We start from the raw sequence: 17,574 nt of genomic DNA on the forward strand, positions 1-17,574 counted from the left end.
GCAAGGCTCTGCCTTGTGGCTCAGAGGCTTGGGGAAGGATGTCCCAGTCCAGCAGATCTGCCTGCACCCCTGTGTCCCAGACGGGCTGGGGACCACACTCAGCCTGGGCTGCACTACTACGGCTCCATCCCATTAAACATTGATGGCAATGTTTGGAGAAGCATCACAGCAGACTCTAGAGGAAACACAAATCCGTCTTTCCCCCACCACTTCTCTCCCAGCCATCATCTTCTGTGGCCTCATCCTGGGAGGGAGCGCTGGTGCCTTTTGTGGAGGGGCTGAGCACTGACAACTGGCTGGTGTTCCCCTTTCCTTCCTTCAGAGGGACCTGGCACCCCTCAAACCTGCTCTTTCCTGCTTGCCCATCTTCCCCTCACTTCAGGTCCTGCTCAGGACTAGATCCAGCCCAACATTCCCACTGTCTCAGTAAATGACTGGGATCGGGGATCTGGGATGATTCTGAAGAAGAAGAGGTCCTAACCTGGCCCTGTGTACTACTCTGCCTTGGCCAACCCAATCATTACCTGCTTCAGTGACTTGATTAGCACAAAGACCCAGCTTTTCAGCAATTTATACCAGTTTTGTATCCCAAAAGAGAGGTTTAGGATCTTGGCAGGAGCTCCATTCCTCCCACTGCTCAGGCCATAAGCTATTGCTGCCCCAGTTAGGCAGCTGTTCCTGCCATTTGCCATCATTAAGCTAAAGAACATCCATAGGTGATATCACTGGAAACCCCTTTGACCCAGTACACTGGTGCCAGGAGGATGTACCACCAAAGCCCTGCTGTGCTGGGAGGCTCCTGGGTCTCCAGGGGAGAGCCTGATCTGAGTAAGGGCAAAGATCCAGCCCCTGGCTGGAGCTGGTGTTGCTGCAGAAGGGGTGGAAGTAGGGGAGGAGGAGACTTGTGGAGGGGGTCCCTGGGGTGGGAGGTGTTTGCTTCCCAACTGGAGCTTGGATGGGAAACTTGGACACCTGCTTCTCAAAAAGGGTCAGACAGAGAGCAGGGGACACCTACAACAAAGTGGTGCTTGACCTGGAGACCTCAGCAAGTTGGGCCACCCTCTGCACACTCAGATTTGGGGCTGAGCCAAATCAGGCCATAGATGGGCCCAAGAGGGAACAAATGGTGCTCTGCAAGTATTCCAAACTGGGAAGAAGGAGACAACCCCAGTGGCTCCCCCCATCCCATCCGTGTTGGATGTGTTGCTGCGGGCAGGTTGGGCTGGGGGGTTGCTGGGACGATGGATGGTTTCTGCTGGGCTTTGTGGGGCTCCTGAGCAAAGGGGAGGCATTTCTGTGTTGCAAGCACAGTAAAAAACCATCATCAGGCAGAGAACAAACAGCTCCAGGCTGGAGGAGGATCAGGGAGAGGGTGAGGGGGGAGCATGGGGACAGGACATCCGCAGGAGGGGTTTTGGGGTCTTGTGGGCTCAGAACACATCGCTGCTGCATCCCAGTGGCATCATTTCACCAGCTCACCCGGGCCTCCCACCCCCAGCTCCCGCGCCGAGGGGTCGGTCACAGTGGGGAACATGGTCCCTGCTCGGGGAGCGTGTGATCCGCAGGCAGCCCGGGGCCCTGCCAAGCCTTTGTTCCTCCTTCTCTTTCTTTTCCACCTTCAGATGATGTATTTTTTCCCCTCTGCTTCCAGCCTGCTGTGCAGGCAGCGCTCCCCCCCCCTTCCACCCACAGTTCCTGTCTTCATTTTCCTTCCCCTCTACAAATATGTGCTCCCCAGGCTCTCCTCCTCGCCTGGCTCCCCCCGTCAGTATTTCCTCCCCAAACTTGTCCTGTTTTCCCTCCCTTGCCCCTTCTCCCTGTTTTCCCACAGGCCCTCCTCATCCCTTCCCTGGCTGCTCCTCTCCCCTTCCCTCCAGCTCCCGTTCACTCACTCTCTGTCTCCCATTCTCTGACAGTTTGGGGGGAATCTGTCTGTGTCAACACACAGATTCCATTATTTATTGGCTGAGCGGAGCAGGGTCCTACACTGTCTGTGATTGTCTGCAGATCAAAGCGCCTGCTGATGGCAGCTTTGCCTTCTCAGAGCAGAACACCACCCCCAGCTCCACGCTCCTCATCCTCCCTGGGGACCGTGCCTCTGACACCCTCGATGACTGAGCTCCCTGACAGGGAGGAAAGAAGTAGGGCTGGGGGGGGGGAAGGGGAGACCTGGAGAATCTGCAGAGCTCCTGGGTGCACATGGGGATGTTGGGGGTCTCAGGGGGGCACACACAGTCCCAGGAGGGTGGGAAGGTAAAGGTGGTCCCTTTCCTCGGAATAGGGGCAGAGGAATGATGTGAAAGGGGAGATGGAGGAGCAGGAAACATCCCCATGTTTGTCCATGAATTTCTTCCCCAGAGATCCAGGATGGCTGAAAACCAGAAACGGGGATAAGGGAGAACGTGTCTTTTTCTACCTTTCCCTTCCAAAACCACCATCCTAGCCCAGGCATGAGGGACTTCAAAATGAAATGTGGGCACCCTTTTATTGTTTGGGTGTTGGTGCAAGGAGATGTGGTGGGAAGAGGACAAGGAAACACCCACCCCGTCTCTTGGCCTCGTTTGGGTCCCAACTCCAATGTTTCCAGCTGCTATTTAGTGGAAAGGAGGGGAGAGACTTCAAGATCTAAGCACAGGATCATGGAGTCCTGCCAAGGGAAGCTGTTGGGATTATGGTTGGGTTTATAGCCCCTTCCCACCCTTTGGGAGCTGACAGGGTACACGAAAAGACAGACACCATCAGGTTGATCCCCACTTGCTGCCCAGTGCATGAAGCTGGGGCTGCCTTTAACTGTCCTGTCATTCCAGCATTTCTTCCTTGGGACATCTCCCTGGCCCTACCACCAAGCCTTCTGCTTCTTTTAGCACAGAGCTGAGCAGTTTCACTCCCACTTCTCCCTGGAAGGTATTTTTCCAAGCCTTTAATCAGTTTTTCATCCTTCTTTCGGAACTGCAGGTGCAGGCACCGTGCAGTGTTCCAGGATCAGTCACGCTGGTGCCTGATGGAGCAGAGATGTCACTTCCTCTCTCCCAAACCCTCTCCTCTTCCCCTATGCAAGCATCACACTGTTGCACACCCTTACTGGTTTACTGACCCCCTACCTTCTCAGTCTTTTCCAGAGGAGAGGAGCCATCCCATAGGACATTTTAGGGGAAAGCCCCTAAGAGGATGCTGAGAGCAGTACAAGTCCCAGCACTTAAGAGGGGCACAGCCCTTCTGATTTGGGTCTGAGGTCTCTTACTTCAAGAGGAAGAAGACATCAGCCATGGAAGCAGCTCCTCTTGCAGGCTTGGGCTTGCCCATATGAAGCAGGACCAGAGACGTTGGCTTCCTGAGCTGCTGGTGAAGTCTGTGTCCTACAAAGAGCCAGAACTGGACCCAGTGTCCTGAAAATGCTCAGGGGTAGATGATGGCTACAGGGGTCTGCCCAGAGCTGAGCCTGTGTCTCAGCCTCCATCTCTCCTGGGCAGAGGGGTTGGGGATTTGTTCCTATGTGCTGCTGTCTGAGAGAATCCACTGTGCTCTACCAGTAGTGGCCCTTGCGTTGGACACCTCAGCTTCTCACCTATAAACCACCTGGAACCTCAGGAAAACTTCACAGTTTTCCTGACAACTTTCCCTGATGTGAAAGGTCTGCACCACTGCCAGGGAGGATGAGGGTGCTGAGCAACTCAAGCACCTCGCAGGACAGAGCCCATGGTTTAGACTTCCAGTGGGGATGGAGCCCAGCATCCTTCATTGCTCCATTCCCAACCTCTGGACAAGGCATCTGTGAAGAGATGGATCCTTGACAAACACAGGACCTCTCTTGAAGCCAAGGCTCTGGACTTTGGTCTCCCTCTCCCTGGTGACCACCTCACCTCTGCTACAGACTGGGGCTTTCTGAATCACACAATGGGTTTGATCATTCAGGATCTCTGGAAGTCCCTTGTGCATCCCTGCTCAGAGCAGGGCTGGCAGATAGGGTTGTGCAGGAGGATCTCCAAGGATGGCAATTCCTGCCCTCTCTGGTCCCTATGCTGGTGTTTTACCACCCTCGCAGGGAAGATTTTTTCCCTAATAAGAATTTCCCTTCTCCAGCTCGTGCTTGTAGCCTCTCATCCTGTCCCCATGTGCCTCTGAAAGGAGATTGGGCATGCTTCATGTTTTGCATCGCAGCACCAAGGGCAGGCAGAGTGCCCACCAACACTGATAAACACAGCGAGATGGCCACTGTCCCCTTCAGGGAGCCAAAGCTTTGGAGGGGAAGGAGCATCCTTTTGCATAGAGCTTCGTGTCTTCAAAGACAGAGCCTCCAGCACCTGACCCTGTACAAGCAACCCAGGACTGACTTTCCCAGCCGTGCGACCAGAGCTGCCGCTCTCTGCTTCTCCCAGGAGAATCCCCTCCCACTGCAGTTTCCCTCTTGGGCACTGCAAACTATAACTGCTCTCCCCTGGAGCAAGAAGGGAGCAGCAAAGCCACATGCACGGCTGGGCAGACGGCTGCCTTGGGGACAGGGGGAAGGGATGCGTGGTCTGGCAGGGACAGCTTCTCTTGCAGACCTTTCTGCTGCCCCAAAACACAGAGGGCAGGGGAATGGAGTGAGGGGGGTGCTGGGCAGGGGTTGGTGCCTGCAGGAAGCTCGGTGATGGTCCCACAACCTTTCACTTTCTGCGTGGCTTTTCCGAGGTGGCTCAAGCTGCAGCTGCTCCTGCTACACGCCACCCTGATCCCTCTGCCTGGCCTTGCCAAGGCACATCAGTGCTGACCTGCGGCAGCCGGCCACCCGCCTGCCTGTGCCAAGACATCTCAGAAGACAACCCCCCCCCTTCCAACTTCCAACGCCTTCCAAATCCGTGTCCTGATTCCCTACCCTGAGAGAACAGGGCTGAATGCCTGAGAGAAGAGGGGACTTAAAGCCCACAGGACATGAAGTGAGGTGTCATTTGGGGTGCTGGACTGTCACCATGCCACCTCCCCCATTCCGCTGTTCACCCTCCTCTCCTATGCGCCCCCCCCCCCCAGGCTGTTTTTTTGAATCAGATCCTCCATCCCTCTGCAGCATCCCAACGACCCCCAGCCTATGCCATTTCCTTCAGGAAAGGGATCCTTGGACAAGCTGAGCCCCTTCTCAAGCCCCCCTACTTTTGACCTTGTCCCCCTTGGAATCATGGGGGCTGGCAGAGGGGGGAAGGAAGGGACCCCAGTGTTTGGGAGGCTGAGGACAAGGAACAGGATGGGACTATCCTGTGGTTTCTCTTAGGGAAGGGGGGGGGGGGGGGGGGGGGGGGCGGGACAGATCCCCCCCAGAAGGAAGCGGCGATGGAAGGCTGCGGGGGGAAAATCGCCGAGCAGAGCTGGAAAAGGGCAGGATGGGGCAGGGAGCGGGAAGGGGGGGGGGCACGAATCCTGCCGGGAGCAGGTTGCAATGGGGCAGGGAGGGGGTGATGAATATTTTAATATGAATCGAACAAAAGGGCGAGAGCCGCTCCGAGCGTTTGCGGAGACGGGGAAGGGCTGGAGGGATGGAAACGAGATCCCTGAAAATCTCAGTATCCCGCCAAATCTCCTCCGTCCTAAGCAGCCCTCCGGGCGTCCCAGGCCCATCCCGCCTCCGGGGTCCCAGCCCCAGGCAGAGCAAGGATAAAGGGGGAGAAAACAGATCGTGGCTCTCGCCGTGGGAATGGGGGGGGAGACGGGCCGGCTGTGCCCGGCGCTTCGATGGAGCCCGATCTTCACTTACCGGGAGCCATCCCGAGCCCACCCGTGAGAGCCCAGAGCCCACCCGTGTCCGCAGCCGACGGCCCCACGGCAGAGGCACGTCCCGACTGGGTCGGGCTGTGCTCCCAGGGCACAAATCCCTTTTCCCCAGCCCCACAAACCCCTCGGTCCCCGCCGCCTCCTGCTTCCTCCATCTCCCGCTCTCCCCTGGTTTCTGCTTCCCACGCGGGTCTCCGTGGAGAGCGAGGAGGTCGGGGGGGGGGGGCTCTGGAGCCGGCAGTTCCGTTCCCACCGGGGACCGGGAGGCAGAGACAAAGGCGGTGAAATATCAGTGCACGGCTAAAGCCGCTCCGAGCCCCGCCGAGCCCTTAACTAGATCGTTAGGGGATTACCAGCACCCGAAGCAGGCGGAGGGGGGGTGCGTGTTGCGGCCGCTCCGTCCCGTTACCGAGCGCCCCCGGGGACGGCGCCGGTGGGTGGCGACGCGCGGAGCTGCCCGGGCGCGGCGGCTGCTGGAGACGGGTCTGCGGGGAGAACGGAGCGGCCAGCGGAGGGACCGCGATCGGTACCGGGGCGGGGAGGGGACGGGGGGGGTCGCCAGGGTCCGTCTGTCGCCCTCCGGGGACCGGTGGGGACGGCGGCTAGGCTGAAAGTTTGTGCCCACGGGAGTGGGGGAGGACACGACACAAGCCTTCGGGTCTAAGGCTGGATCGAGCCCCGGGCGCCCGAGGGGTTGACACTGGGGTGCCCGGGCTGGGGGCGGGATTAGGGGCGCGGGGCTGTGGCAGGCGGGGTGTCGGGGGGGGGGTCTCTCTGTGCCTCCGCGCTGATGGGCTCAGCTTTATCCAGGGTTGTAATCCCCCCTGCTCCGGTAATTAAAAACTCCGCATTACAAGGAAAACGGTGTGCAGGGAAATGTAATCAAGTCTGGAGGGGCTTAACCATCTGGTAAAGGTTAGGACCGGCACGGCGGGGGACGCGGCAGGGGGATTTGGCAGCCGCTGCTATCCGGGCTCCTCTTAATCTACCGCGGTGCCAAGCGCAGCATCTGCGGGGTAATACCGGTGCCCCGGGAAGCGATCGGTCTCGCTGGAGCTCGCACCGCCGTTAACGGGACCTCCCCGGGGCTAGCCCCCTCCCCAGGTGCGTTCAGCTCCGGTGAACCGGTTCTGCTGTGGCTCCGGGGCGAGAATTATATCTCCTCCTCGGAGCCGGCAGGGAACGGGTTAAGTGGGAGCCGGTGGTCGCCGCTCGGCTCCCCCCCAGCTCCGGGCAGAGCCCTCCCCCGCCTGCCTCGGGAGCCCGAACTCGCTGGAAGTGCAGGAGGGAGCAAAGGCGAGGAGGAACCGGGGAGGGCGGCGGCACCATGGGGGCCAGGGGCGGCTTCAGGCTGGGGCAGCTCTTCCTCCACTCCCTCCTCTTCCTGCTGCTGGCCGGGCCCCCGGCGCCGCGCCCGGCGGGAGGGCAGCTGCGCTACGCCGTGCCGGAGGAGCTGGAGCACGGAGCCTTCGTGGCCAATCTGGGTGAGGACCTGGGGCTGGACCTGTCCACTCTGTCAGCGCGGCGGTTCCGCATCGTGTCACGGGCCGGGGCCAGGCAGCACCTGGAGGTGAACCTGGAGAACGGGATCCTCTTCGTGAACGAGCGGATTGACCGGGAGGAGGTGTGCGAGGCGGGGGGGACCTGCCTGCTCCACCTGCAGCTCCTCGTCGAGAGCCCGCTGGAGCTCTACCGCGTCGAGGTGGAGGTGCTGGACATCAACGACCACGCACCCACCTTTCCCTGGCAAGAGTATGTGCTGGAGGTGGCCGAGTCCGCTGTGCTTGGTGCCCGCTTCCCACTGGAGAGCGCCCAGGATCCTGACGTGGGCACCAACTCTGTGCGCACCTACCGCCTCAGCCCCAACGGCTTCTTCTCACTCGAGGTGCAGACACGCAGCGACACCAGCAAGTTTGCAGAGCTGGTGCTGGAGCGCGCCCTCGACCGCGAGCAGCAACGCACCCACCGGCTGCTCCTCACTGCTCTTGATGGAGGTGTCCCCGAGCGCTCGGGCACAGCTCACATCCTCATCACGGTGCTGGATGCCAATGACAACGTGCCTGTCTTTGACCAGCCCTCATATGGTGTCAGCCTTCCTGAGGATGCCCCTGCTGGCACGCTGGTCATCCAGCTCAATGCCACTGACCTGGATGAAGGCCCCAATGGGGAGATAGAGTACTCTTTCAGTGGGCACGCACCACTGCGTGTCCGGGAGCTCTTCCACATAGAGCCCCAGAGCGGGCAGGTGCTGCTGAAGGGCCCTCTGGACTATGAACGAACAAGCCTCCATGAGCTCTATGTGCAAGCCAAGGACCGTGGACCCTCAGCTGTGGCTGTGCACTGCAGGGTGCTTGTGCACCTCCTCGATGTGAATGACAATGCACCAGAAGTGACCCTCACCTCTGTGTCCACACCAGTGCTGGAGGATGCCCCACCAGGCACTGTTATTGCTGTCATCAGCGTTATGGACCGAGACTCTGGGGACAATGGGCGTGTGAGCTGTGAGGTCAGCCCTGATGTACCCTTCGAGCTCCGCTCCTCCTTCCGCAACTACTACACACTGGTGACCACACTGGCACTGGACCGGGAGGTTGTGCCTGAGTACAACATAAGCATCACCGCCCGGGACATGGGCTCCCCTGCCCTGCTCACCCGCAGCACCCTCACTGTCCCAGTGTCCGATGTGAACGACAACGCCCCACACTTCCTCCAGCCGTCCTACAGTGTCTATGTGATGGAGAACAACGCACCAGGTGCCTCCATCTGCTCTGTCAGCGCATTGGACCCCGACTGCCAACAAAATGCCTACCTGTCCTACTCCATTGCTGATGGGCACATCCACGGCATGCCGGTGGGCACCTACGTGTCTATCAACTCAGACAGTGGGCACATGTATGCCCTGCGCTCCCTCGATTATGAGCAGATCCGCAGCTTCCAGATCCAGGTGCAAGCACAGGATGCGGGTTTCCCCCCGCTGAGCGCCAACGTCACTGTCCACATCTTCGTGCTGGACCAGAATGACAACGCTCCAGTCATTGTTTCCCCCATGCCACGCAACGGCTCTGTGGCCACGGAGCTGGTGCCACGTTCAGCCAGGCCTGGCTACCTTGTGGGCACGGTGTCAGCGGTGGATGCAGATGCAGGGCTGAACTCCCGCCTCTCCTACCAACTCCTCCAGGCCACTGACTTCACCCTCTTCAGCATGGCACCAGACACGGGCGAGCTGCGCACCCTCCGCTCCTTTCTGGAGCAGGATGCGACCCGGCAGCAGCTGGTGGTGCAGGTGAGGGACGGGGGACAGCCAGCCCTCTCTGCCACCATGTCCATCCTGCTTTCTGTGGTAGAGACCATGCCTCAGACTTTCTCTGGCTTCAGCGAGTTCAGCCTCCCCACAGAGCCTTCCTCATCCTCCCCACTCACCCTCTACCTTCTCGTCTCCCTGGGCTCTATCTCCTTCACCTTCCTCCTTGCCATCCTCATCCTCACAGCCATTCGGTGCCGTGGAGAGCGGTGCTCCCATGGAGGTGGTGGTTGCTTACCACCCTGCTGCGGCTGCTGCCCCGGCTCCAGACCCTCCTCTGATGGCCTGAAGACATCAAACCTGACAGCACAGCCCCCTGCAGGGATCACGGCTGCCACCTGCCTCGACATGCCTGGAGGTGGTCCCCCGGGCTACTGCTACAAGGTCTGCCTTGGTCCTGAGTCTGCACAGAGTGACTTCATGTTCCTCAAACCCTGCACCCCCCCGCGGAACAATGAGAAGGACTCTGGGAAGCGGTCTCAGCCAGGCCAGCATCTCCAGGTCTCAAAGCAGGTAACACTGTGCCCGTCAGTGCTTACTGGCCCTCAACAGGTTCCCCCAGCCCCCTCCTTCAGCCTCTGCCATGCATTTCCCAGACAATAACGGATGCTTTTGATCAGTGCAGGAATTAGGAGCCATCAGGCAGTGGGAAACTCTCCACTGAGCTTTCTGACAGGTCTAATTACTGGAGGTCCCTTCCCACCTTTGCACCCATTAGAGGCAATGGAGATGCTCCAGTGCCTGGGGGATGTAGGATGGTGGGGGTGGCATCATGTGGGTGAGCAATTCGCAGTGGGACAGCCTGAGCATTACTGCTTCCCCCGAGGCAGTGGGAGTCTGCAGGGTCCTACTGCTGCATCCAGGGCTGGTCCTGGCCCCACATCACCATTAGTGTCCCCAGTTCTGGCACCGAGGCTGCTGTGCTGCACCGGGCTGTGCCAGCGGGGAGGGAGTGGGCACTTCAGGGCAGGATTTTGATGTCAACATTTGTTAGGTAGTGAAATGAGGAATGTCTCATTTTCTCGATGAAAGACTCATTCAAACATGATTACAAGGCTGGAGAGTGATGAGGCGTCTAATCCACTTACATTTGACTTTTAATAAAACAGCCCTTCCAAGGAGAGCCCAAGACTGGCTGCCAAGAGGCTCTCCCCACGTCTCCCTGCACCGCTGGACTCCCTTTCTAATACATTAATGGGATTTTCCTGTTGTTCCTTGCAACCCCCTCCTGGGATATTGGGTATACAGCCAGTTTCTGCACCTCTCACTCTTTGGTGCCTGAGTCTTGGGCTGTTTCCATTGCACCTGCAAAAAAGGCTTTTTAATATTAACAGGAATAGGAAAAGCCCCCTTCTCTCCCAGAAGGACAGACTTTGGCAGCTAAACAGAGAGCAAGCCCCCGACAACCCCAGTGCCTCAGGAAGGTCCAGTAGGGAACAACACTGCCTGTTTCCCTAAAATGGGAATGTGCTGCTTACTTCTCCACAAAGGGCATAGGGAAAGAGGAGATAGGGTCCTGCATCCCTGCCATCTGCAGCCTTGTGCTGGCAGGGCTGGGTTGATTAAGAGGGTCCCAGTAACCAGCCTTGATCTTCCCTTTGTTTTCCAGATCAAACAGCCCAACACAGACTGGCTGACCCCAAGCATGCAGCGACCTGCCCTGAAAAGGTACCAAATCCAGCACTGTGGGTACAGAGGGAGTGGGTGGAAGGGGGATGTGGGGATGGGGAGGTTGTCTCCAGCACAGCTTTGAATCAGTCTCCTCTTTAGCTCCCAGAGCCTGGAGGACATGGGGGAAATCCGTAAAGCCCTCCAGAAGGAGCACGAGAGGCTGTGCACACTGGTGACTCCTGTCTCTGGTTAGTACTGGGGCACTGGGGCTGGGAAGACCAGACTGTCATGTCACTTGGTGAAGGTGCAGAGGAGAGGGGGGACATCCCTGTTCTAGCAGTGGCAGAGTTTTGTGGGTGGGAGGAGTGGCCAGGCTCCAGAAGGGAAGTTGGTGACACATGGCCATGGACTTGCACCTTGGGACATGTATATGACTGTCACACTGAGCTATGGATCTGAGCTAGTCTTGCACTTATCTCTCCTCCAGAGTTTCAGAAGGCTTCAGTAGGCACCAACAGCATCTGGACACCCCAGTACAGCCCCTTGTACCCAGGACACATCCCACCCCTGGATTACCAGCACAATGTCTACATCCCTGGCACCCCTACTCTTCTTTCCAGCAAGGATGGGCCTCTCTACCTGGGCCGGGAGAACAAGAACAGCTTCTCCACCTTTGGCAAGAGGAAGAAGATGACAACTTACTGTGACATGCATGACAATGTGGTTATCAACAACGACCTGAAATAGGGACCAGAGCTGGGCCTGGGTGGCACTGCTTCACACTCTGGGTATCACTGACATTTCAGCTGCCAGGTCTACCCGCAGCACACAGCATGTATGGACCACTCAGGACTTTGGGGGGCTTCTGGGATAGAGCTCAACAGAGTGTGGGGAAAGGATTTAAGGAGCAAGAGACTAAAAAGTGATGGGGGACATCATTTCCCCCATCTCATCCTGCAGAGCTGTGTTGGCAGCAGGTGCTATTGGGGGTCCATATGACCAGATCAAAGCAAATCTGCCTTGAGTTTACCCATTACCACGTCCCCTTAGGGACTGTCCATCTCTGTAAACATTGTCAATTCTTTGTCTTGTCTGGCTGTGAATGTACTGAGCTGCATGCCTGTATTTCTGTCCCAGTAGGCATGGAAAATGTATGCAGACCAAGCCTAGTTCAGTCAAGCCTGACCATAAATACTGGGACAGCAACCATTGCTTTGTCCCTGAGATCTAGCGGGATGTGTTGCATGTCCAGAGCAGCTTTTGGTGTCTGTCTTCTGTGGCAAGTGAATGCAAACCCCAGGAAGTATGGGTGCTTCTTTTCAAACCCTGATCCAACCCTTTCTGGGTTGGAGATCCAAATCCAGGACACAACCAGGGTCCAGGACACAGCCAGTCTGCTTCGGGAACAGCAGGGGCTGAGCACACACAGATTGGATGGCCAGAACTGTCAGCTTAAGCAGCTGAGAGATGCACCAGGTGAGACCCTGCTGGGTAACACTCTACCCCAAGGCAACATCATCTGGACAAAAGACAGTTTCCAGCCATCAGAGGTGCCCAGCGGAGGTGACATCCTCTTCCCTCCTCCCCTTACCCTCACCCTCACTGGGATGTCTGTTCTCCCCAAGTCCTGAATGCTTGGGGGACCCCCTGCACTGGGGGCCCCACCTGTATAGGGCAGACATCTACTGTGCCCTGCTTCTCTTTAAGGACTCTTATCTGGCTCTCAGAACCCCTCCAGGGCAGGAATCCAGCCCCAGAAGAGCCTCTCCCCTGCCCTGACCACCCTACACCTGTCCACCCAGTCTGTCTGACACCATTGCCAATCGCTGCTGTCACAGGACAGTTCATTTCCAATCTGTGCAGAACACAACAGCTCTTTCTCAACCAAGTTTGCTTCACGATGTCTGATTTGTACCAATAAATTGTATTTTAATAGCTCACTCTGGCTCCTGGCTGTCCCTGAGCTGCACATGACAGCAGGAATTGCTGCTCAGCTCATGGAGTACAGCTCTTGGCTCCAGGAGACATGTGTGTCCTTCTGGCCTCCTTAGCTGCTAGAGCAGCTCAGGAGAGCTCATTTTATTCGTTTTACCTGAATCTTGGGAGCTCAAGGTCACCTTTCCCTGGACTCAGGAGCACTTTGGGGTTGTAGCCAGGAGGAGCCATGTGCTGGAGAGGTCACTCATCTCCTTGCTGCATGCTTCAGTTGGGCAGAGACACTGCAGGGATCTGCATCAAGGAGAGGGCATAGAGCTCTGAACTGCTGGGGAGAGGGGCTGGATCTGGCAGTAATGTTGTTATTGTGCACTGCTTTCCATGGTTCATTTATGCTTTCCCATGGACGCTCACCATCCACCAGCTCGCCTCGGGAGTCACAAAGAAAACCTGAATGTGTGCCAGGTGTATGGACCAACTGCCAGAGAATAGGTAAGCCTGGACCTGCTGCTGGGATGACTCTTGCTGTGGGAAGCAGTTCACCTTTGGATGAAGTCCCGAGACAGCCAAGCCATGGCTGTCCTTCTTGTCTCCCCTGCTTGCTCAGTGGCTGGCTTGGGGAAGCTGCAATGCAGCTTTTGGGATTAACCCAGAAAAGTCTTTGTCCTCAAGTGGGTAAAATGCTCTTTACTGGAAGCAGGGGGCAAGGAATGCTCAAAGGGGCCCCATGAGAGTCAGGCACTCTGGAGGACAGTGCTTTGGACATGAAAGGGACCTGGCTGCTTCTGGTGACTTCAGTCCCAACTCACGCCTGCCTGACTGTGAGTAGATGAAATATTCTCTGTTCCAATTAGACAATAGGATGAAGGATTTTATGCTGCTTTCATTTTTCAATGGTCTTTACAGAGTGTTAAGGGTAAGAAAAGAACCCCAAACAGACCTTTGTATTGCATTAGCCTGTTTCACTGCTTCAAAAGAACAAGAGAATTATGTAAAGTGATACAATAAAATTAATAACAGCCTCAAGAAGTAATAAAAGCATCAAATGGACCTGACTCCCTGTGGGGCAGCAAGCATCTCCCCTCCTGGCTTAGCTCCAGCAGTGTCTTCCCTGCTATTTTCAGATGGTGCTGGTCAGGCATTAGGAGAGGACTGTAGCCCTTCCAGCAAAGCCACAGGGGCTCAGCCACAGCCCCTCTTCAGCATCTGCACAGCCAGCGGCTAAGACACAGCTACACCACAGCCCCTGTGGTTTAGATCATGCAGCGAATACATCCAGAGCACGTATTCATGGCATCCAGGATCTAAACGATCTCATGGAGCTGGTGTTTTGTATCAGATCCCCAGGTGTGGCTTCCCAAAGGGATATTGATCTCCAAACTGATCCCACAAGCCACAGACATTTGCAAGTGATGTTTTACATCCCTGTCTTTGGAAATTCATGAGGTTGAGCAACCAAATGCCCAGCTTTTGCCACCTCCCCGCAAGTGTGTCACCCTCCAGTGTATTTTCTTGGCATTTTTTAACCCCTACTACTATGGCTCAACTGACACCCAGTAAATTACTCCCTCTCCTCTCCATTACTCCTGCCCATCCTCAGTCCAGGAGGTGAGATAAATGCACACCCACATCTGCACCTCTTGCTAGTCCCCAGGTTTGCATGTTCAGGATAGACCTCTTCCAAAAGGGATTTCAGGCTTTATGCAGCACCCAGCCCATGCCCCAGCACCCAACACTCCCCAAGCATCTTCTTTTGCTTAGCGGAAGGAAATCCTGCACTGACAAGAGCTCAGTTTCGATCTTTCTTCTTTATCAACATACTGATAAAAAAGACAATAAGAAGGGCCTTGCCTCTGGGGAGAGGGCACTGGCTTAAACCTAATTCAACCACACTACTATCCCTTCTTCAAAGGGCATGCTTGGTTAGAATCGTCCATCTAATAGATGAGATCTCCTTTGAAGATCTCCCACAGGGACAGGGTGTCATTAAAAATGCAAGGTCTTTGCCCTACCACCACTTATTTTTACAACTCATCCTCTGCTTACACTCCTACACAGTTCATGAGCATTAGCTCCTGGTTTCTGTAGTCGGGTAATGCACTGGGCATGAGGGCTGCTTTGGAGATGTACTTCAACAGAATGCTCTCTATATACCCCCCTTATACAGTCCAGCTCTCTCAGAGATCCAGAGGCAAATCTGGCTTTCAGGGACCTGCCAGCCAGCTTGAGATTTGCTTCTGCAACAGTGGGAAAGCTGCCATGTGGTGCAGTTGGCTGCAAAATGCTTCAGGCCATGCTAGGCAAGCACATAGTGCTTCTGGGCACCAGCACAAAGAGGACTTTTTTGTGCTCTTCCTATTGCTGAATAGACTCTTTGGATGGAAACATTACTTGAAGCTCTGTAATGACTTGAAAGCGTACACCAGAGATACAGAATGAGTGCTGAGGTAGAGAGGAAAGAGGCCAGAGAGGAGGGGCTGGTGCTCAGCTCTATTCTGGTCTGCCATGAAGTCAAGTGAAGTCAGTGAAGCCTCCATGAAACCCCCAGGAAACCTTAGTGGGGACACAGCACTCTGCATGTGGTCAGGTTAGGCTGGGTAGAGTCATGGATACAGAGGGTCAGTATCAGCAGGGCAGAGCTACAATCCATGGGGACCAGTGTGATCCTGCACCCTTGGAGGGTTCTGTATCCAGCCCAAAGTCTGTGGCACTCAGTGGCTAATTACTGTCTCCAAAGGTGCTAGGACTTTGTTTTCTTCTCTTCTCACTTGAAGCTGATGCTGGAATGAGCACACCTTGATTTAGCCAAGGCTGGGCCAAGATCCATCCTGGTTTCTTTTCCAATTGCCTCAGCATCTTAAATATCTCCCTGGCCTGACCCTGCAGAGCAGCCTCCTGCTCTTGGCTGGACCCCGTCCTCCTGTTTTCTTTTTGATCTCAGTAGATGTTTTGTACAAATAAATATCCTTTAGGTTTTCTCATACTGATTTAGCCTCTGCCACACTGCCAGCTGCTCTGCATCATTGTCATGTGTTGATTTTCTCTGCTCCTTTGCACCTTTTCTCCTTTTTACTGCTCTGAAAACCTCAGTTGCCAGCTCCTCCACAGAGATCAGATGAAAAAAAGAGGCCTGGGCTAAGTGAAGCTTTTGCCTCCCCACTTTGCCTGTAATGTGTTTTTAATCTAAGTGGTGGAAATGTCACTGAATCTGTTTGCAGCGTTCTCTTGAGCGGAATTAATGCTTCTTGTTAGTGATAATATGACTTAATCAGCTTAATTATGGTGAGACATAAGTAGACACCTTTGTGTATTGAATAACTTATAACCTACTGGACCAAAAAGCAGGAATGAAGGCTTGGAAAATAAATTAAATATGACCCTTAGTGCAGTCTGCACTTTGACTAACGATTCATCTCCCATGAAATTCAATGATTTGCAAACCTCACATTTGAATAAGTGATACATTTCTTGCATGTTTTAAACAATAGCAGCGACTTTGATTTCAGCATTTGGAATTCCAAGTGTTTCTCCGATGCTGGCAAGCAGGGAAAACAAGTTCATGGTAAACGGATTGAAAAATAAAGCATTTGTGCAGTCAGCTATCAGAAAGACATCCAGAGGATCTGCAGGCATTGGTGATATTTATTGCAATTCATTGCTAGGAATATCTACAACAACAGGTGAAAAAATACACTGGATGAAATGAAGAGAGAGCAAAGATTTCCAGAAGGGTCACTAATGTCATCACATCAAATCTGCTCATTTCAGTAATGTCTACAACAGAAAATCCCATTAAATAGCTCCAGAAATGTCTTATCATACATTTTGCCTGCACAGAAAACAAATCTTTCAAAGGAAAGAGAAGCAGGAAAAGCAAGAAAATGATTATGAGCATTAGCAGGGTTTCTGATAGGCCAGGATGCAGAGACTCTGTGATAGCAGGCTGCATGAAATACAAAAATTGGGGTTAAATTGCTATGTGAACCCAGAGAAAGAATGAGCTGTCTGAATTCGTTCTGTTCTATCGCAATGAGTCACTGAATTTCTGTGTCCAAATCTTCCCCTAAAAAGCACTGGAGTTCATTGTGGTGCACACAATAAAGCAGAGCTCTACACAGGGATTTTTTTGCTGCCCAAGTCTATCTGAAATGCAGAGGTGCATTGACTCCAGCATCATACAGAAGCCTGGTTGGTTTGATGAGTTGCCTCTGAAGTCCATGTCCATATTCCTTGGTATTTTAACTAACAGAATGGGGGGTGTGTGTGTGTGTTCATAGTTCATACTGCCAGTAGTGAGGGCTGAAGGCTTATTTTTAATGCCAAAGAGCTGCTGCTCTTTTACACCCGGTTTATCACTGCTCTTGCTCTGCAGTTGTTCAGTCTGTATTGACTAAATCTCCAAATCTCCTCTCCCAGTACAGATGGAGCATATTCACACAGGTATCTAAATGTGAGGGGTTTGACCAGGGGCTGAATCCCACCTGTAGGATCCCTCTTGTCCCCAGTTTTCTCCTTGATTTTCCTTTAATACCATTTACCAGATGTGTAGATAAAGCCCTGTGTGCCCAGCACATGTCTGTCAGTGGCTTCTTATCAGAGACCAGAGGAACAGATTTGCTATTTGTTTTGAATCAACCCTGGAAGACCGAACTTCAGGCATGTAATCCTGAAAATCCTGAGATCCATTCCTAAAACTAAAGTGTATTTTTTTCTGTTGCCATGAAATGCAATGTTATAGTCAGTTTGCTTACCTAAACCATCTTTTCTTACTCTTCCCCCCCCCCCCCCCCCAAAAATAGTCTGGTAATAAAAGGATATCTACAGCTGGGGTAGAATCCTTTTCCCATGTTAGCCAAGAGCCCTCCTGGTTGGCTGTGCCACATAACATGAGCCGTTTGATTCCCTCAATGCCTATCTGATGGTGTTTACCATGATGGTCACATTCCTCTCATATCTGAACAGTTTTCAACATGCCACTCCTGCTG

General features: G+C 54.5%; 1 protein-coding gene across 1 annotated transcript; it reads left to right on the forward strand.

Moving 5' to 3' along the window:
* The first annotated feature begins 7,055 nt into the window (after positions 1–7,055).
* LOC130599447 (protocadherin-10-like) lies at positions 7,056–12,594 on the forward strand. Its single transcript, XM_057409914.1, has 4 exons — positions 7,056–9,556; positions 10,653–10,711; positions 10,814–10,902; positions 11,142–12,594. Exons 1-4 carry the CDS (start codon positions 7,070–7,072, stop codon positions 11,399–11,401), a joined length of 2,895 nt encoding a protein of 964 aa, XP_057265897.1. The 5' UTR covers positions 7,056–7,069; the 3' UTR covers positions 11,402–12,594.
* The last annotated feature ends 4,980 nt before the right edge of the window (positions 12,595–17,574 follow it).

This window comes from Pezoporus wallicus, unplaced genomic scaffold, assembly GCF_028554395.1.
Source record: "Pezoporus wallicus isolate ANWC-B61680 ecotype Strahan unplaced genomic scaffold, APGP_CSIRO_Pwel_v1 contig_4309, whole genome shotgun sequence".
NCBI classification, from domain to species: domain Eukaryota; kingdom Metazoa; phylum Chordata; class Aves; order Psittaciformes; family Psittacidae; genus Pezoporus; species Pezoporus wallicus.